Here is a 21,484-nt window from a genome sequence, read left to right on the forward strand (position 1 = left end):
CCATTATGTGGTAGATATTCAATATATGTGGACTCATAACAGATGCTACCATTACTCTGAAGAGGAGAAGAAAGTGTTGTATATTTACCTTATTTCTGATTGGAACAGCAGGGTTTAATTTAAAAGTTGTAGGTATCTGACCAGATGAGAGCTGACTTTTCTTAACTATTTATATTTAAATAAACAAAATCACATCTGTGGTTAAAAAAGAAGTCAGAATCTAGGCTGTTACTTTCTGAACCACCTCAAGTTATCCATTCTGTGTGTAGAAAGAATCCAACATAAAATTGACAGCAGCACTAGGCCAAACTACAGTAGATGAGATATTGAGTGAGGAGGTCGGTTCTGGAATTAGACTGTGAGCTCTGTTCCATTGTCTGCTTAAAGCTTTCACCCCCACATCACAAACCGTTTAAAAATTTCTTTTGGAAATTGCCCCAGTTGTGAGCCAACAAACTAATTTCTTAAGGGAACCAAGCTGTCAGCAACAGCAGTGAATGGAAATGGAATCCAGATTTTCTTCCCCCTCTGTTAATTAGCTTGTTATGTTGTAAACTAGTCAACCCAAGTTAATGGAAAATAGTTCAGTTTGGTTTATAAATTTAATAAGCAGAGCCTAGTGCGTTCATTCAAATCCAGTAGGTTTATCTTTTCAAAGATTCTTTCTGTATTATACAGAAAAGCACAAAGAATAAAGATCATGTAGTACTCTATTATCCAAGGGTAATCAAACAACATTTAAAAAAATTTTTTTTATTTCAAAGGCAGAGTGATGGGGGATGGGGAGAGAGATCTTCCATCTGCTGGTTTACTCTTTTTTCTTTTTTTAAAGATTTATTTATTTTATTTGAAAGGCAGAGTTACAGAGAGAATCTTCCATCAGCGGGTTCACTCCCCAAATGGCCACAGCAGCTAGGGCTAGGCCGGGCCAAAGCCAGGAGCCTCAAACATCATTCAGATTTCCCGAATGGGTGGCAGGAGCCCAAGCACTTGGGCCATCTTCTGCTGCTTTCCCTGGCACTTTAACAGGGAACAGGACTGGAGTGGAGCAGCCAGGACTTGAATCTGCTCTCATGGGATGCCAGAGTTGGACACAGCAGTTTAACCTGCTGTGCCACAACTCCAGCTCCTCTGGTTTAGATTTTTATTCATGATAAATACTTAATATTTAGTTCTACATTTTCATGATGCAGTATCTCCTGGGCTTGTTAAGTGAATAGAACTGGTTACAGTCAATCTCCTCCATTATCTTTGAGTTATAAAATCCAAACTATAAACTAGAGTCTTTCATCTTCAGCACTGTTGGTGTTTTGGATCAGATAATTCTTTCTTATGGAGCTCTTGTTTGCACTGTAGGATCCTTAGCAGCCAGTAGCACCCTTCTGTTGTGACAATCAAAAATATCTGCAAACATTGTTAAAGGTCTGGGGGCGGGGGTAAAATTGTCACCTGTTGAGAACTGACTATAAGCATTGGCTCACCTATAGCAATTATAAAGAGATAATTATTTACCTGTTTGTCTGATAGTCTTATAAAGCAACATCCTGTTACTAGCCTGCCCAGTGAGTGTTTTTGACTTCTGGAGGTGACAATATAAAACTGGAATCTGCATGAGTGTGTTTAAGAATGCTAGTAATCTGGGCCAGCACTGTGGTACAGTGTGTTAAAGCTGCCGCCTGCAGCATCAGCATCCCATAGAGGAGATTGTGGCCATCTGGGGAGTGAACCAGCAGATGGAAGACATATTCTTCCTTCCCCACCCCTTCTCCCTCTCTCTGTGTAATTCTTTCAAGCAAACAAACAGACAAACAAAAAATCTTTAAAAAAAATGCTGGTTATAACGTGGTGGTTTTTGAGGAGGTCTGTTTGCATCTAACCCTCATGGGGCCATAATAATCATCATGATTATACAGGTTAGAATTTGTGAATTCCTTCTATATATCAGGCACTGTGCCCTGTTGAAATTTATTTAAATGTACTTTACAGGAGAAATCCTGTGAAGGCTGCCCAAGTCTGTTGCAACCTTAGGTGCCTCTGTCAATTTAGTGGACCCGTGTGAACATTTCCACCTGATTCTTGGTTAACGAAACTAGGTGAAGCCAAAAAAATCCGGTTTGAACAGAAGAGTCCGACAGTATCCAGTTAGTGAGCAGCAAAGAGGTCTCCTGGTGTGGGTGAGCTGTAATGCCTGCATGCAGGCTGGAAGCAGTCAGTGGATCGGTGCAAGCATGAAGAGCCATGCTAAGGCAGAGTACACGTCCTGAAATCTACAGGGCAGATTCTTTTCTGTCAGAGCCGGGAAGTGCACATGGGTGGGACTGAGCCCTCAAGTGGAGATAATCCCTTCTGTACAGAATAATAGAGTTTATGGTTTGCATTCCTTTGAGGGCTCTATTGAGAGAATTGGTTACAGGTCAGTAATTCTTCCCCATCTGTGATTTGAATTAATCTTTAGAAGCTGCAACAAGAGTCTAAGCTTTCCTTTCTGTACTGGGTTCATGGAACATCTATGAGATAAGACCCGTATATAAATTTAATTCTGAATTTCAGGAAATGTTAACTTTGTATGACATTTCTTTTGTTTTTAAAATAACGAATCTGTCTAATTCAAGTCCTGGATGAGAGGTTAGGTTACTGAATGTAAATGTTGAAAATTATTGAAGGGTGAGTTTATTCAAAGTTTAATTAGTTTGCTTTTGCTTAGCACTCTCATATTTCTGGGAGTACTAAGTTTTTTAATTTTTTAAGTTAAAAATTTTTTCTATTTATTTGAAAGGCAGAGTTACAGAGAGGGAGAGGCAGAGACAGAGAGAGATCTTTCATCTGCTGGTTCACTCCCCAAATGGCCACAACAGCTAGGGCTAGGCCACACCGAAGCCAGGAGCCAGGAGCATCTTCTCTGTCTCTCACATGGGTGCAGGGGCTCAAAGCCTTGGGCCAAGTTCCACTGCTTTCCCAGGCCATTAACAGGGAGCTGGATCTGAAATGGAGGAGCTGGGCCACAAACTGGTGTCCATATGGGATGCTGGCACAGCAGGCAGCAACTTTTCCTGCCTCACCCCAGCGCTGGCGCCATTTTTTAATTTTTTAAAAGATTTGGGCCGGCGCCGTGGCTTAACAGGCTAATCCTCCGCCTTGCGGCACCTGCACACTGGGTTCTAGTCCCGATTGGGGCGCTGGATTCTATCCCCGTTGCCCCTCTTCCAGGCCAGCTCTCTGCTATGGCCCGGGAAGGCAGTGGAGGATGGCCCAAGTGCTTGGGCCCTGCACCCACATGGGAGACCAGGAGAAGCACCTGGCTCGTGGCTTCGGATCAGCGCAATGCGCCGGCCGCAGTGGCCATTGGAGGGTGAACCAACGGCAAAAAGGAAGACCTTTCTCTCTGTCTCTCTCTCTCACTATCCACTCTGCCTGTCAAAAAAAAAAAAAAAAGATTTGTTTACTTATTTATTTGAAAGAGTGATGGAGAGAGGTCAGCTAGGACTGGGCCAGACTGAAGCCAGAAGCCCAGAACTTGGATGGCAGAGGCCCAAGATAGTATCAGTGGAAATAATGGTCACAGGATATACCTGAGAAAGAACTGTATCTTTATCATGTTAATTGGACCATTATTTCGTAGCCTTCTTAGTTTAGCATCTATTTGGTATAGATAGTTACTTCCTAGTGTCCAAGGATACTGTGTCCAGAATGACTTTTGGTGATTGATATTTATAGCATTAGTAATTCATGTGTATCCCCCCTCCATATACTTCACTGTTGTGATGTGTCAGAAGCTCTATATTTTTAAAGACTTGTTCATTTTATTTGAAAGGCAGAGCTACAGAGAGAAAGAGAGAGAGAGAGAGAGAGAGAGATCTTCCACCCACTGGTTCACTCTCCAAATGATTGAAATTGCCAAAGCTGGGCTAGCTTGAAGCCGGGAGCCAGGAGCTTCTTCCAGGTTGCCCACACGGGTACAGGGGCCCAGGGACTTGGGTGATGCTCAATTGCTTTCCCAGGCACATTAGCAAGGAGTTAGCTAGAAAGTGGAGCATGCAGCTGGTGCCATGGCACAGTAGGTTAATCCTCCACCTGCAGCACCGACATCCTATATAGGCTTCTGTTCTGGTACCGGCTGCTACTATTCTGATTCAGCTCTCTGCTATGGCCTGGGAAAGCAGTGGAAGATGGCCCAAATGCTTGGGCTCCTGCACCTGCATGGGAGACCTGGAAGAAGCTTCTGGCTCCTGGCTTTGGATCAGCACAGCTCTGGCCATTGTGGCCATTTGGGGAGTGAACCAGCAGATGGAAGACCTTTCTCTCTCTCTCCCTCTCCCTCTCACTGTCTGTAACTCTACCTATCAAATAAATAAATAAAAATCTTAAAAAGAAAGAAAGAAAGTGGAGCAGCCTAGAATCCAACTGGCACTTGTATGGGGTGCCAGTGCTGCAGGCAGTGGCTTTAACCTGCTAAGCCACAGCACTTGCCCTACTTGATTATGTTTTCACAAAGAGAACATACCTGTATAGCCAACCCATGACCAGAGGGCCCCCTTTATGCTCCCTGATAATTACTGGTACTTTTCCCAGGGAGTCATGGCCATCCTCACAGGAAGGCATAGCTTGATTTTACTTGTCCTTGTACTTTTTATAAATGGGAGATACAGTAAATACTCTTTAGTGTCTAGCTTCTTCCACTCAACATTATATTAGTAAAATTCATCCTTACTATTGTGCTTTCTTCTATATTATTCCTTTTCATTGTTATGTGTTATTTCATTGTGTGAATGTACCACCATTTATTTATCTTTTCACTACTGATAGATATTTGGTCATTTCTAGTTTCGGCTTATTATGAATAGTGCTGCTGTGAACATGTTAATGCATTTATTTTATTGTATTTAAAATATTTATTTATTTTCAAGGAGTTAGAGAGATTTTCCATCTACTGATTTACTTGCCAGGTGGCTCCAGCAGCCAGGGCTAGACCAGGCCAAAACCAGGAACTTTATCTGTGTTTCCCCTGTTGTCGGCAGAGGCCCAAATACTTGAGCCATCTTCTGCCTTTCCTAGGCCATTAGCAGGGAGCAGGATCAGAAGTGGAGCAGCTGGGACTTGAACTGGTGCCTTTACCCACTACACCACAACACCAGCCCCAATACATTTATCTTTTTTATTTTTTTAATAATTTTGTAGGGAAAGAAGGTAATTCCCTTTTTTAAAAAAATTATTTATGGCCGGTGTCGTGGCTCAACAGGCTAATCCTCCGCCTTGCGGTGCCGGCACACCGGGTTCTAGTCCCGATTGGGGCGCCGGATTCTATCCCGGTTGCCCCTCTTCCAGGCCAGCTCTCTGCTATGGCCCGGGAAGGCAATGGAGGATGGCCCAAGTGCTTGGGCCCTGCACCCGCATGGGAGACCAGGAGAAGCACCTGGCTCCTGGCTTCGGATCAGCGCAATGCGCCGGCCGCGGTGGCCATTGGAGGATGAACCAACTGCAAAAAGGAAGACCTTTCTCTCTGTCTCTCTCTCTATCCACTCTGCCTGTCAAAAAAAAAAAAAAAGAAAGAAAGAAAGATATTTATTTTATTTGAAAAGCAGAGTTACAGAGAGGCAGAGGCAGAGAGAGAGAGAGAGAGGTCTTCCATCTGCTGGTTCACTCCCCACATGGCCACAACGGCCGGAGCTGTGCCATTCCAGGAGCCAGGAGCTTCCTTTGGGTCTCCCATACAGGTGCAAGGACCCAATAACTTGGGTCATCTTCCACTGCTTTCCCAGGCAATAGCAGAGAATTAGATCGGAAGTGGAGCAGTCAGGACTTCATAAGGGATGCCGGCACTGCAGGCAGCAGCTTTACCTGCCATGCCACAGCGCCGGCCCAGCCAATGCATTTATCTTAGATATGTATCTAGTACAAGAATTGTTATATCATATTGTCATCTTTAATATGTGAGTATTTATGTCTGTTTTTACAAAATTGCACCAATTTACTTTCCTACAACAGTGTGTAAAAGAGTTTGGGTTACCCTGTGATTTCTCTGTCATGTGGTATTTGCAGATTTTTCATTTTAGCAGTTTTGTTGGGTATAGAGTGATATCTCAGAATATCTCCTGTAGGGAAAACTAGCTGCAAATTTGGAACCTCTTGGGTCTTTAATTTGTCACACTAACCTCATATGACACTAAAGCTTCACACAAAATCCATTTCCCCAGTGTGGTGTCTCTGCTTGGGCCAAACATGGTTTTGAGTCTGCACTCAGAATTTACAGAACCCCCAGAGAAGACAAAGGGGGACAATCATCAGCTTACTTCAGAGGCTGCTCTCCTCTCTGGAATTCCAGTTCATCCATCTCTCATTTCTTTCACAACTCTCTAATCTCTTTGAACATGTGATTTTGTAATTTATTATGGCTTTTCTAGTTATTGAAGCTGAATCTGGCACACACTATGCTACCCAGAAATGGAGATTGTCAGTAGATTCTGAGGATTGCTTAAGAATCGTGTTAGTTCCCCCCACCTGTTTCCCATATTTATGTGTTTTTTTCTTTTTCTTATTGGACTGATTAGAACTACCTGTACAGTAATGAACAGAAGTAGTAGTTGCAGGGGCCAGCATTGTGGCATAGCTCGTTAAGCTTCCACCTGCTAAGCTGGCGTCCTGTATGGGTGCTGGTTCGTGTTCCAGCTGCTCCACTGCCAGTACAGCCTCTCTGATAATGGTCTGGAAAAAGCAGCAGAAGATTAGCCAAGTACTTACTCTATACCCATGTAGGAGACCTGGAAGAAGGTCCTGGCCACTGGCTTCGTCCTGGCCTAGCCCAGGCTGTTATGGTCATCTGAGAAGTGAACCAGAGGATGGAAGATCTCTCTTTCTCTGTAACACTGACTTTCAAATAAATAAATTAATCCCTTTAAAAGAATAAATGATAGTGGCATCCTGTTCATGGGGATTGGAGTCTTGTATTATTTCACATTGAGTAGGATAATTAGGTTTTTTATTATATATTTATTTGAAAGGTAGAATTACAGAGAGGCATCCATCTACTGGTTCATTCCCTAAATGGTTGCAACAATTGGAGCTGAGCCGATTGGAAGCCAGGAGCCAGGAGCTTCTTCTGGGTCTCCCACACTGGTACAGGGACCCAAGGACTTGGGCCAGCTACCACTGCTTTCCCAGGCCATTACAGAGAACTGGATTGGAGATGGAGCAGCTGGGACTCGAACTGATAGCCGCATGGGATGCCGGCACTGCAGGCAGAGGCTTTACCTGCTATACCACTGTGCTGGCTCCTATAACTAGTTTTTATAGATACTCTTTCAGATGGATAGTTTCCCCCTTTTATTTCTAGTTTACTGACTCTTTTTTTTTTTTTTTTCTTTTCTTATTTGACAGGTAGAGTTAGAGAGAGAGAGACAGAGAGAAAGGTCTTCCTTCCGTTGGTTCACTCCCCAAATGGCCACAAGGCTGGAGCTGCACCGATCCGAAGCCAGGAGCCAGGTGCTTCTTCCTGGTCTCCCATGCAGGTGCAGGGGCCCAAGTACTTGGTCATCCTCCACTGCCCTCCCAAGCCACAGCAGAGAACTGGACTGGAAGGGGAGCAACTGGGACTGTTTCTTCATCTACCAACTTGATTATATTTCTCATTTTTTCCTGTTCATGTGGTTTAATGCATACTTTTCAAAAATAAGCCATACCCACATGTATGTAATTATTAATAAGCCATACCCACATGTAGTAGTTATTTTCGTGTTCTGTTTCATACATGAGATAGTTCTGTATAAGACCCTTTTCTTTAGACCTTTCATCCATTTCATTCTGCCACATGTTTTCCTTTTCCTGGACAATGTGTAGTGAGACACAGTTTCAGCCCAGGGATTCCTGTGACACATTAGAAGCATTCTCCAGACTCTTTCCAATACCTATCTCTATGTTAGAGAGGAAAGAAGAAGTGAAAAATGGAAAACTTTCCTGGAAGTATTTGTTTGACCTACTTTGATTTTTGTTTTGTTGTTGTTGTTTGGGGTTGTTAGGGAAGAGAATGGAGCCAGGTACCCAGATGTGAGGCTGGTACCCAGATGCTGGAAAAGAAAGCCATCTCTCATTTCCGTCAGTACCACCTCTGCTCCTCCCCTTCCCACGCTTCCTCTCTCTGTGGTTCCAGCTTTGCCACAAGTCAACTGCTGACTGCCCTCAGGCAAGTGACTTAACCACCGAGCTTTGCTTTCTCTGGGGAAGCAGGGATGGTCTGTGGTGTGGTTCTGTTTTCAAGCATTTTCTTCCTGGGCTGCTCCTCCACATTCAGGAGCACCATAGGCCTCACCTGGCACCTGTGGGTTTGGAGTGGGTGGTGGATTCCAGAGAAGGGCGTTTGTGTTTGTAATTCTATTAGCATGATCACTCACCTGTTTGGTCTTATAGGTTATCATTTCTAAATCAGGTCTGACTCTAAATTTGTCAAGTAAGGTGGGGGTGGTAAGGGAGCGAAAAGCAAAATACAATTTCCCGATCTATTAAGTAGGCTGTGAAACAGTCTAAGAGCTATGAGAAGAAAAAAACAGGACTGTAAAAGTTTATCTGAATAAAAAATTATTTATATAATAGCATTTCCTCCTGGGGAAATTTGGAAAAGACTTTGTATTTGAGGATTTGTTTTTGCAAACCTGAAAATTCATTCGTCAGCGTATCTTGGTCCATGATCTTTAACTGGAGGTTCTGGTTGTAGTTCCATTAAACACTGATCATTTTGTTTTTCCACCATAATCCTTACACTTTCTTCTCACCACCAGGCTTTGCTCAGGCATTCCTTCCTACTTTGATTGTCCCTTTGCCTTTTTTTTTTTTTTTAATGATTTATTTATTTATTTGAGAGGCAGAATTAAAGAAAGAGAGAGAGAGAGAAAGAGAAAGAGGTCTTCTATCAGCTGGTTCATTCCCCCAAAGGGCCGCAACGGCTAGAACTAGGCTGATCCGAAGCCAGGATCTGGCATTCTCTACTCACTCCCTCTCCTATTTGAGACAGGGTTAGATGTCTCACTTTGTTATTCCCATAGTGCCCTGGCACAACTGCGTCACCAGAGGTAAAAGATGACGACCTGTTTTCATGTCTGTCTTTGTCATTAATCTGGTCTCCTTCAGATAAAGGGCTCTGGTATACTCCTGGTTGTGGCCAACATGCATGGTGCAGTACCTGATCTTAATAGGCACCCCCCACACTTTTTTTAAGATTAATTTATGTGTTTGAAATGCAGAGTTATAGAGAGAGAGAGAGAGAGAGAGAGATCTTCCGTCTGCTGATTGACTCTCCTGTTGGCCACAGTGGTCAAAGGCCAAAGCTGGGAGCCAGGAGCTTTATCCGAGTCTCCCATGTGGGTGGCAGGGGCCCAAGCACTTGGGCCATCTGCTGCTGCTTTCCGAGGCACATTAGCAGGGAGCTGGATCAGAATTAGAGCAGCTGGGACTCTAACGGGCACCCATATGGGAGGCATAGTAGGTGGCAGCCTAATCAGCTGCACCACAAAGCCCACCAGATATAGGCCTCCTTAAATATTTGTTTAGTTATGCAAAATGATACTGAAAGTTAAGGCTTGAGTTCTAATTGTGACTTTTTCAAGTTAAATCTTGGTCAAGTGGTTTAAGCTCCCTGAGTTTCAGTTTCTTTGTAGGAAAGAAGAGGGAACCAATCCACCTGGAGATTTTGTTAAAATGCAGATTCTGGCTTAGTAGTTTTTGGTGAGTCTGATTATCATTTTTTACAAGCTGCCAGGAGGTGGCAGTGCTGCCAGTTCAGGAATTACAAAGGACATAGGAGTACAACGGCTCTTGCAGCTTTTACCTTCTGTGATTTTAGTCATTGTTTTCAATCATGAAAGAAACGACAGAATATGTAGTAGTTATTAACCATCTCTTCAGTGTATCAGATTGCTGAAAAGTGACAGTTCTGTGCCTTGTGAAGTTTCCAGTGTATGATAATGTCCCTAACATTGAAAGTAATTTTATTGCTCCTAAAAATTTGACTTTGACAAGTCAAAAATATCAAATAAATGTCTGCAAAAGCATTGGTGTTAACATTAACTTGTCATCTAAAATGTCAGAATGCTTGCTTGTTGGAGAACATTTGCAATAAATACATCTTAAAGTCTTATGCTAATGAGGTAGCAGAGCCAGATAGTCATGTGATGTCATGAGTATAAATATAAATACAGAGACAGGCAGGCTGTTGATGAATTCATCACCAGAAAGTTCCTAGCTATTTCCTTCAGTTCTCCAGAGGTGAGAATCAAATCTTTGTCTGAAGTGTTGATAGATATGCAGTAGGTATACGCTGACTATTGAATATGAATTGCTGGGATGGGTTCTTGTTTGAAAATGTTGCCACTGTGTTTTTTGGCTTTTATTTCCTTAAGAAGTCAATGTATTTGATTAGGGAGCATTGCCAGCTTAGAAATTTATATCTGTTCTTGCTTTACTACATAAATGTCTGGAAGTAATTGGGCTAATTTTTATGTGTAACTTATACATAAATTCATCTTTTTACTCTCAACCACTCCAGGGCTCTTAATCAGGCACAGCTTCAATGTCCAAATAAGTTCTGTCCAAGCATATGATGGACTGTTATCATTTATAAATGCTTTTTTTAGGCCAGGGGTTCCAATCTCATGCTGTTCTATCTATCTGAATCTTAATATTTTACAATCTAAATATTTTTTGTCTAATAAACTTAAAATCTGGACAAGAGAAGTTGAAACCTGAAAAAAAGTTGAAGTGATTATATTTAATAATGAGGTTTTATACCTCTGACAGGATAAGACAGTTGATACTACCCAAGTAAACTGTATTTCATCTTCCTTCTATAGTTATAGATAAGACAGAAATTTTAGAGCTTCACCACTACTACCATCATCACATTTTAACCATTTAAAAATGTATTTATTTATTTATTTGAAAAGGAGACAGAGACAGACAGATGGACAGAGATCTCCCATCAGCTGGTTTACTCCCAGAATGCCTGCAGCAGCCACTGCTGGACCTGACCAAATCTAGGAGCTGAAAGCTCAATCCGGGTTTCCCACTTAGGTGGCCAGGACCCAGTAACTTGAGCCGTTCATTACTCACTGCCTTCCAGGGTGCCCAGTATCAGGAAGCTGGGATCAAGGGTGGGGTTGGGGCTTGAAGTGAAGTACTCAGTATGGAAGGCAGGAGTCCCAGCTGGTGTTTCAACTGCTCCACCAAGTGCCCGGCCCACAGTTTGATCATTTGTAATCCTTGGTTCCCCTAAATCAGACTAGTTGAGAGGAGCACAATAGAGGGATTGAGGATGAACGGTGGCACTGGAATAAACGTGTTTGCTTTGCTCCCATCTAGAAGCCCACCCGCCTTCCTCCAGGGGAACGAGGGTTTAGTTCTTTCAGTGGTGCACACTAGACTTCTTGCTGCCACCCTTTAATACTGTGCTTCTTGTTGAGGGTCTTCTTGGAGACTGTGTTGTGGTTTACTGCATTGCTGCAAGAGGGGAGCTCAGTTTTTAAATACTAGAGTATGTTGAGGTCAAGTTGAGGTTTTGAAATAAACTATGTGCTATAGGCAGTTGTTGCAGTTAAGAATACCTTGAGGTTCCTTATGCCCCTCTTTGGAGTATTGAAAAGACCATTTCCTGTGATCCTGAGAATTTTTGTTACTGTTTTGTAACTACAAAACATTATTTTCTTTTAGACTTTGCACTCAGGAATTTAATCTCTCTTTGATATTGAATTTAAGTATCTTATGGCTAATGAAGTAGATAAAACTAATAATAGCTTTTTCTCTTCCAAATTGCTTTTGAATTTTCCAATAGTGGCCTTATATCCTCCAAAAATGCTAGTATTTTATTTTGTTTTTTAAGAAAGTATTTTTCCTATAAGCAGGGCAAGACCATTGGGACTATCTGTAAAACACTATGTAATCTTAAAAAAAAAAAAAAGCAGAATATATATATTTAATGTGATCTACAATTTAGATACTTAAAATTCCAAATACTCTCTCCTCAAAAGAAGGTCTGGGCGACAGTCTCATTAGGGGCAAACCTCTTTGGTTTATCAATTGTTGTTCAGATTAGAAAAATAGTTAGAGATGATTTCAGAGAAGAAGGTATTCTGAGAAAAATCAAACTAGATTTTTCTCTCCCTTAATCTCTAGAGATTTTAACAGAAATATATATTGAAAGATTTACTTATTTATTTGAATGTCGGAGTTACAGAGAGTGGAGAAACAGAGACACAGAGATCTTCCATCAGCTGGTTCACTCCTCAGATAGCTGCACCAGCCAGGACTGGGCCAGGCCGAAGCAAGGAGCTGGTATTTTCATCTAGGTCTCCTGCATGGGTAGCAGGGACTGCTTTTCCCAAGCCATTAGCAAGTAACTGCATTGGAAGTGGAGCAGCCTGGACACAAACCGGTGCCCATATGAGATGCCAATGTGAAAGGTGCGGCTACACTACAATGCCAGCCCCGCAAAAAATATTTTACTTAAAACAATTGTACTCCTTATTCATGTCCGTTTTGGGTATTCATGTCCACTGTGGTTTACCATTAAATCTGGCTGTCAGTCTTTTGGGAGCAGTCAGATCTACATTTTTTGTCTTCCAAATAAGAAGTATTGACGTGACGGTACAGGTTCATTTTTCCTCTGTAGTTTCAGATATGACTTTGGCTTTACCTGAGTTTTATATTAACCTACCAATAATAGCAGGTTCAATTTTTCTCTTAAGCAGTACCCAGTATCAACTTAAGTAACATCTACTTCCCTGCCAAAATATATATATACTCAAAATTCTTTAATATCATTTCTCTGCACTAATACCAAACAACAGCATTTTTTTAAAAAAAAGATTCTATTTATTTATTTGAGAGGTAGAGTTACAGACGGTGGGAGGGAGAGACAGAAAGGTCTTCCTTCTGTTGGTTCATTCCCCAAATGGCTGCAATGGCCGGAGCTGTGCCGATCCAAAGCCAGGAGCCAGGTGCTTCCTCCTGGTTTCCTTGCAGGTGCAGGGGCCCAAGCACTTGGGCCATCTTTTACTGCCTTCTTGGGCCACAGCAGAGAGCTGGACTGGAAGAGGAGCAGCTGTGACTAGAACCGGCGCCCACATGGGACACCAACGCTGCAGGCGGAGGATTAACCTACTGCGCCACCCCGCTGGCCCCCAAACAGCACCTTTATTAAGATTTTGTGTGCTGGGGCTGCTGTTGTGTTAGTGGGTTAAGCTGCTGCCTGTGACACCAGTATTCCATATGGATGTCAGTTCAAGTCCTGACGGCTTCACTTTTGATCTAGCTACCTATAAATTCACCTGGGAAAGAAGCAGAAATGCCCAAGTATTTGACCCCCTACCACCCATGTGGGAAACCTGGAAGAAGCTTCTGGCTCACAGCTTCAGCCCAGCCCAGCTTTGGCCTAGCCCAGCCCCAGCCATTACAGCCATTTGAGGAGTGAGTGAACCATGGATGGAAGATCTCTCTCTCACTCTGTCTCTCCTTCTGTCTCTGTAACTCTGCCTTTCAATGAATAAATAAATCTTGTTATTCATTTGAATGAGTTACAGAGAGAGAGGGAAAGACAGAATCTACCACCCGCTGGTTTATTCCCCAATGGCCACAATGACCAGGGTTGGGCCATACCCAAGCCAGGAGCCAGGAGCTTCTTTGGGGTTTCCCACATGGCTACAGGAACCCAAGCCCTTGGGCCCTCTTCTACTACTTTCCCAGGCACATTAACAGGGAGCTGGATCAGAAGTAGAGTAGCTGATACTTGAACTGGAACCCATATGGGATGCCAGCACTGCAGATGAGAGCTTAACCCACTGTGCCATAGCGCCGACCCTGAATAAATAAATCTTTAAAAAAATTGTGTGTGTTCAGAGTCCTTTCTCATCACTGTAACTCTAACCTTCCTAGAGAAAATGGAACAAGTCTGCTAGAGGAAGCCCTTTGCAAGAGAATTTATGTAACATCTCCATAATGAATGCCAAACTGCTGCTGCCCTGGCATTCAACTCTTAGGCAGATTACAAAAATGACTTCAGTTCCTTCCAACTTTTGTTTGTATGTTTTGTGTCCTTGCTTTTGCTGATTTCATAGTGTAGCCCAGGTCTCTTATTATGTATTAAGACTTCACACTTCTCAGGATTGTTCCTTATTGGAGGGTATCGGGTATCTCCTATGATCTTTTTTAATTTTGGGAGATTTATTTATTTGAACGTCAGAGTTATATATATATATATATATATATATATATATATAGAGAGAGAGAGAGAGAGAGAGAGAGAGAGAGAGAGAGTTATATATATATATATAGAGAGAGAGAGAGAGAGAGGGAGTTTTTTTATATATATATAGAGAGAGAGAGAGCGAGAGAGAGAGATCGGTTGATCTTCCATCTATTGGTTTACTTCTCAGATGGTGCAACAGCTAAGACTGGTCAGGCTGAAGCCAGGGGCCAGGAACTTCTTCCCGGTCTCCCACATGGGTGGTAGCAGGGATCCAAGCATTTGGGCCATCCTCTGCTGCTTTTCCCAGGCCATTAGCAGGGAGCTGGATCAGAAGTGGAGTAGCCTGGACATGAACCTGTGTCTTTGTTGGATGCCGGCATCTCAGGTGATGGCTTTACCCCTCTTACTCTACAACACGGCCCCTCCCCTATGATCTGAGCATGTGCGTATCAGACCCATTAGTTCCAGATCTGCTCTATCTTTGAATATCATCAGATTGAGTCATATTTAGGCCAACCCAGTAATAGTTCATACACAAACTCTTAGCCCACTCACTCTAGCTGATACATCTAAAATGTATAAATGTAGTTATTAGTAATGGTCGATTCTGTGATTCTAGGTCAGCACACTAACTCATGGCCCAGCTCACCTGGTCTCAAATCCTCATCCATGTGCTCTTCTAGATACAAGTATGGCTGTGCAGAAGCAATGTATTTCTTTGAAAAAATGAAGGATGGGGGAGAGGAATGGCTACACTTTGCAGATAGGATTTAAAGTTTCCTCTAGGTTTTTAAAAATGTAATATTGCATAACATGGGTTTGCTTCATGTCATTCTTTGTCCTGTTAAAAAAATAATAAAGCAGGGATAGATGTTTAACTTGATGATTAATTACTTGATGATTAAGCTACCATTTGGGCCCCTGCGTTTCACATCTGAGTGTCAGAGTTCAGTGCTTAGCTCTGACTCCTGATTCCTGTTAATACAGATCCTGGGAGGCAGAGGTGATGGCTGAAGTGGTTGTGTCCCTGCTCCTCATGTGGGAGGCCTGGGTTGAGTTCCTGGCTTCTGGCTTTAGATCTTGGCTGTTGCAGGCATTTAGGGAGTAAACTAGTAAATAAGAGCTCTCTCTTGCTCTGTCTCTTAATATAAATTTGAAAAAGAAAAGTAGTCACAGTCCAACAGTTAATAATCTTTTTCCTTTTCAGTTTCCAAAAAAAGACTTACAGCAAAATGAATAATTCAGCTATCAAGAGAATAGGAAATAATATTATCAAGTCTCCCGAAGACAAGCGAGAATACCGTGGGCTAGAGCTGGCCAATGGAATCAAAGTGCTTCTCATCAGTGATCCCACCACAGATAAGTCATCAGCTGCACTTGATGTACATATAGGTACAGTGTGAAATTGTGAATTCAACTTTGTTCAGTTTCATTGACCTAATGTTGATATTTACTAGAACTTTCCACATGAATGCAAATAAAGATCCTGAAGTTGCTATTTGATGTATTTTACTTTGTACCAGAACCCTCTTCAGCTATTGGCAAACTACAGTCATCTAATTCAAGTAATCTTTAATAGTTACTGAAGCTATCTTATTAGGTTCCCATCTAAGTTGACCCAGCAACAGAGAAATTCATTCCCATCCTTTACAAGATAATTCTGATTTTTTTCACTTTGGTTCATTTAATTTATATTCATAGATTCTTGTGTGCATATTTCTTCCATATTTAATACTGCTTTAGTAAGGTAGCTTCTTATCTGTATATGCATTTACTGAGGCTGTGTTTCTCTTTTCATATTTTTTAATAAAAACTTTTTATTTAACTCAGTGATATTTTAGAATTGAGGGAGATTGAGCAGATAACCATTGCATCCAGTCATGTAGACTGCTTTGCAAATAGCATCTAATCGGTGCTCACACAGCCCTCTGTTAGGTGTGTATAGAAGTGACTGAGGTGAGACAGATACAGGATTGTGCTTAAGGTTTCATAGCTAATAGCACTGCTGACCCCCAAACCCATGCTCTTAGCATTGTGCCCTATGGTCTTTTGTAATAAATAAAGCCATGATTAGAAAGTTCTAATTCCTATAAAACATGAATTCAACTCATTTTTTCTCTCCCTTGTGTGAGGAAACTAATGCCTATAGAAGTTAAATAAATCACTCAGTGTCACCAAGTAATTAATGTCAAGAGTGGGGCTAGAATTCAGATCTTCTGACTAAGGGTTTACCTTTTAAATAATCCCATTTTATAGCAGCCTGTGCTTAGCTTTCTCTGATTGTGTGCTTGGAGTTCTACTGACAAGAATTCTAGATCATCTGTAATTCATCTGTACTTGCTATTCTTCAACATAAACAAATGACTTATTATATATGTGTTTTCTTTTTCAGGTTCATTGTCAGATCCTCCAAATATTGCTGGTTTAAGTCATTTTTGTGAACACATGCTGTTTTTGGGAACAAAGAAATACCCTAAAGAAAATGAATACAGCCAGTTTCTCAGTGAGCATGCAGGAAGTTCAAATGCCTTTACTAGTGGAGAGCATACCAACTACTATTTTGATGTTTCCCATGAACACTTAGAAGGTGCCCTTGATAGGTAATGCTGAATGTCCTCTGAATTATCCAACTTTATGCACTTACCACATTAATATTAATAATAATTATTATTTTTACAAAGATGTTTTTATGGTTTTGTAGTTTGATGAGCTGTAGTTTGACTGCTGTTTTTCCCTGTGTGTTATGAGAAAGACAAAATAATGAGTCATATCATCTGTTTACCTTGTGGTAAAGGAAAAATAATGGCATGACTTTAAATTGGCCTTCAGGCCTACCAAATATTTTATTGGCTTATAAAATTCCAACCAGTGCTTTCCATTCTAACTAGTGTTTCCTATGAAGCACATGATGAAGAATAACCTATGATAGCATCATGGGTCTCTTTTCAGTCATACTTCCTGTTCTAGGAGTATGACCTTAAGTATTGTAGAAGCTTGACCTTAAGTATTCTATTCTCTCACAGTTCCTTGCTTCTCAAGGTTACCCAGTGGGTACAGAATGTTCCTGCTGTTTTCAGTCTGGGGACACTTTGAAGGTGCATTCTGGAGCAACCTCCATTAGGCCAGTTCAGTTTCTTGGTCAGTTTCCTATACTGCCAGTAATTTGTTGTTGGATCAGTGATTGGATTCACTTTTTAAAGTGTCACTTATTCTTGGTGAATTTTTATAGTTTTCTGTGTTACCAAGTTGTAGTTTTTGATGGATCTGTAATGAAGTTGACTTTGGTTTTTCATCAACTTTGTTTTCTCACTTTCATTAATATTTTTAAAAAGTTATATACTACATTGTATTTTTTCTATAATTAGTTTGCGTTTATTCCTTAGCACAAAGAATGTTTACAGATATGTTTGAGTTGTGTGGCTGGGTCAAAGTAGTCTTTCTGCTCATTCTATTTCATGTTTCAGTCTTTAGGCAGCAACTTTGAGGCATAATCATCTTTTATATGTATTCCCAGAAGACTTCCATTGATGAGTTTCCTGGGATAATACAATGAATTTCATTTCCTGCTTTATAGATGACAGCAGGTGGTCATATAATAGATCTGTTTTCCCTCGCTTAGTAAAATCCATTTATTATAAGGGCATCTTTTAAAAAACTCAATTATACAGTATCATAAAAATGATGCTTCTTTTGGGCCTAATTCTGCTTTGATATGTAACTGTTAGGCACTTTTTCCAGCCTGGAAAAGGTAGGTTAAAAAAGTTGCATGTATAGAAATAGCTCTGTTTCCATATATTTTTGGTTTTATACTCCAGATAAATGGAGTTTTCCTTGTAGATTGGTGTGTGTAAAATATTTGGCACAGTGTCATATTTACATAAATGCTTAGAATCAGTAACAAGTAATGGTAATAGCCTTTTTGACAGCTGGCCTTTGTGGTTTGGTAACTGAGAAGTTTATAAATCCAGGAGTCTCCTGGGCCCACTGAATAGCAGTCCCATTCAGAGCCTCTGCTCTTGCCTTCGTCTGAACTCTGGTCTTATTCTTGTAAGATGGGATGTGAATTTTTTTTTTTTTTTTTTTTTTGACAGGCAGAGTGGATAGTGAGAGAGAGAGACAGAGAGAAAGGTCTTCCTTTTTGCCGTTGGTTCACCCTCCAATGGCTGCTGCGGTCGGCGCATCGCGCTTGATCCGAAGCCAGGAGCCAGGTGCTTCTCCTGGTCTCCCATGCGGGTGCAGGGCCCAAGGACTTAGGCCATCCTCCACTGCCTTCCCGGGCCATAGCAGAGAGCTGGCCTGGAAGAGGGGCAACCGGGATAGAATCCGGCGCCCTGACCGGGACTAGAACCTGGTGTGCCGGCGCCGCGGGATGTGAATTTCTTAAGAAGAATTACTTCAAGAGGCCGGCGCTGCGGCTCAATAGGCTAATCCTCTGCCTGTGGCGCCGGCACACCGAGTTCTAGTCCCGATTGGGGTGCCGGATTCTGTCCCGGTTGCCCCTCTTCCAGGCCAGCTCTTTGCTGTGGCCCGGGAGTGCAGTGGAGGATGGCCCAAGTGCTTGGGCCCTGCACCTACATAGGAGACCAGGAGAAGCACCTGGCTCCTGGCTTCGGATCAGCGTGGTGTGCCAGCTGGGGCGGCCATTGGAGGGTGAACCAACGGCAAAGGAAGACCTTTCTCTCTGTCTCTCTCTCCCACTGTCCACTCTGCCTGTCAAAAAAAAAAAGAATTACTACATGAGATCATGACTTCACTTGCTGCCTGATATAGGATAGTTGATTTTTTTAGCTAAAGATATCTTAGTTAACCTTTGGTACTATTACTTATTTTTTTTTAAAGGTTAATTTCTTTATTTGCAAGGCAGAGTTACAGAGAGGCAGAGGCAGAGAGAGAGAGACAGAGGTCTTCCATCTGCTAGTTCATTCCCCAAATGACCAAAATGGCTGGAGCTGCGCCAATCTGAAGACAGGAGCCAGGAGCTTCTTCTGGGTCTCCCACGCAGGTGCAGGGACCCAAGGACTTGGGCCATCTTCTGCTGCTTTCCCAGGCTATCAGCAGGGAGCTGGATAGGAAGTGGAGCAGCTGGAACTCGAATCAACACCCAAATGGGATGCTGGCACTGCAAGTGGTGGCTTTTCCCACTATGCCACAGCGCCGGCCCCTGGTACTATTATTAAGAATAGCCTTGGGGCCGGTGTTGTGGTATAATAGGCTAAACCTCTGCTTGTGGCACTGACATCCCATATGGGCGCTGGCTCGATTCTGGCTGCTCCTCTTCCGATCCAGCTCTCTGCTGTGGCCTGGGAAAGAAGTAGAAGATGGCTCAAGTCCTTGGGTCCCTGCACCTGTGTGGGAGACTCGGAAGAAGTTCCTGGCTCCTGGCATTGGATCAGCTCATCTCCAGCTGTTGCAGCCATTTGGGGAGTGAACCAGCAGATGGAAGACCTCTGTCTCTGTCTGTCCCTCTCACTGTTGGTAACTCTACCTCTCAAATAAATAAATTAATTTTTTTAAAAAAGGAATATCCTCAAGCAAAGTGTATTAGTTACTTCTGTTAAGGTTACATATCCTGTTACTTGTTGAATCACTACTTACTAAAAATGTACAGACTATTCATAGTATTTTTTTTTAAGATTTATTTATTTATTTGAAAGTTGGAGTGTGTGTGTGTGTGTGTGTGAGAGAGAGAGAGAGAGAAAGAGAGAGAGAGAAATGATCTTCTTCCATTTGCTGGTTCACTCCCCAGATGGCTGCAATGGCTGGGTTTGGGCCAGGCTGAAGCCAGGAACGAGGAGCTTCTTCCAGGTCTCCCACATGGGTAGTAGGGAGCCCAAGCAATTAGACCATCCTCCACTGCTTTTCCAGGCCATTATCAGGGAGCTGGATTGGAAGTAGAGCAGCCAGGACACAAACCAGTACCCATGTGGGATGCTGGCATTGCAGTCAGTGGTTTTACCTGTTATGCCACAGTGCCAGCCCTTCATCATACTTATTTCATAAAAGCCCATAATTATGGCTTAGTCAAACTGTTATGTCATACCCCTGGTTTTTTTTACAGTGTTGTTTCTTTCTGCTAATTAAAGTTTTTTTTTTTTCTATTAGAAGAAAATAAAATTCAAATTGAGCCTTTTTAAAGTGGGTTGCTTAATTTGTTTGTCCTAAGGTCCTGAGCCTTAGTGAAATTGTACCTAAAACTGTAAACTTAAGATGTATTTACTGAAAACCTACCACCTTTTTCTTTTTAAATAGAATTAGCTACATAGATAGAACAAAGGTTTTCATAGACATCTGAAATTATAAATCTGAAATAAAAAGAGTGCTACTGTCTCCGTAGATCCACCTTGGCTTTTGATGTTAATCTATTTTTATTTTTACTGATTATTTAGTGTTTGTAGGGTAGATCAACTCTGAATATACATATATCCAAATTATATTTTTTCTTCTGTTACTTATATATTTTTTAGTAGCAACGTTGTTTTTTTCTGATTCTATAGAATTTGTATTTTCTATCAAATAAATGTTAGTAATATTTTTAAAGGCCACTTTCTAGAAATGATGTCTTTCAAGTTGTTAATAATGTTTTGTACTCTTAGGTTTGCACAGTTTTTCCTGTGCCCCTTGTTTGATGAAAGTTGCAAAGACAGAGAGGTGAACGCAGTTGATTCGGAACACGAGAAGAATGTGATGAATGATGCCTGGAGACTCTTTCAGCTTGAAAAAGCTACCGGGAATCCCAAGCACCCTTTCAGCAAATTTGGGACAGGTTTGTCAGTGGCACCTTTTATGCATTGCTTCTCCTTGACCTCATTTAAACCCTTGGCTTCTATGCACAGTACTGTATTTACAGTTAAGGAGAGAAGATTCTAGAACCCCCCATTTCTACTAAATGTTTAAGGAGCCGTACAGTTAAGAGCTGTGGATAATCAGTATTTGAGAGGGAGAAGGCAATAGATCCCTTTATTCTGAAATCTACCTTCCAAATGGAAGTGCTTTTTTAAAGACTCATTTCAAGGCTTGTTGACTTGTGCCCCCACCACCTCCACCTGTACTCATCCAGATGCCTGTCTGCTGTAGGGACAGCTCTGTAGAAGGTGCAGCTCTGTAGAAGACACACAAGGTCCCTGCTCTGTCAGAGCTACAGTTCCCCTAGAAGGAGATAACAGGTGGCAGCTGCAGGGAGTAGAATGAAATAAATGTGGGTATTCCTGGTTGCATAATTGTATCTTTTTTAAAAATTTATTTATTTATTTGAAAGGCAGAGAG

The 21,484-nt window shown here is 41.9% G+C and overlaps 1 protein-coding gene across 4 annotated transcripts in view; it reads left to right on the plus strand.

Annotated features, from left to right (window-relative positions):
- IDE (insulin degrading enzyme) overlaps nt 1-21,484 on the plus strand; it is a 115,627-nt gene that overhangs the window by 24,249 nt on the left and 69,894 nt on the right. For all 4 annotated transcript variants that reach the window (XM_062215198.1, XM_062215196.1, XM_062215197.1 and 1 more), the window contains exons 2-4: nt 15,429-15,613; nt 16,614-16,821; nt 20,815-20,984. In XM_062215198.1, coding sequence (XP_062071182.1) covers nt 15,429-15,613; nt 16,614-16,821; nt 20,815-20,984 — 563 coding nt within the window. The remainder of the gene's footprint in view (nt 1-15,428; nt 15,614-16,613; nt 16,822-20,814; nt 20,985-21,484) is intronic.

Source organism: Lepus europaeus, chromosome 17 (assembly GCF_033115175.1).
Source record: "Lepus europaeus isolate LE1 chromosome 17, mLepTim1.pri, whole genome shotgun sequence".
Taxonomy (NCBI): Eukaryota; Metazoa; Chordata; class Mammalia; order Lagomorpha; family Leporidae; genus Lepus; species Lepus europaeus.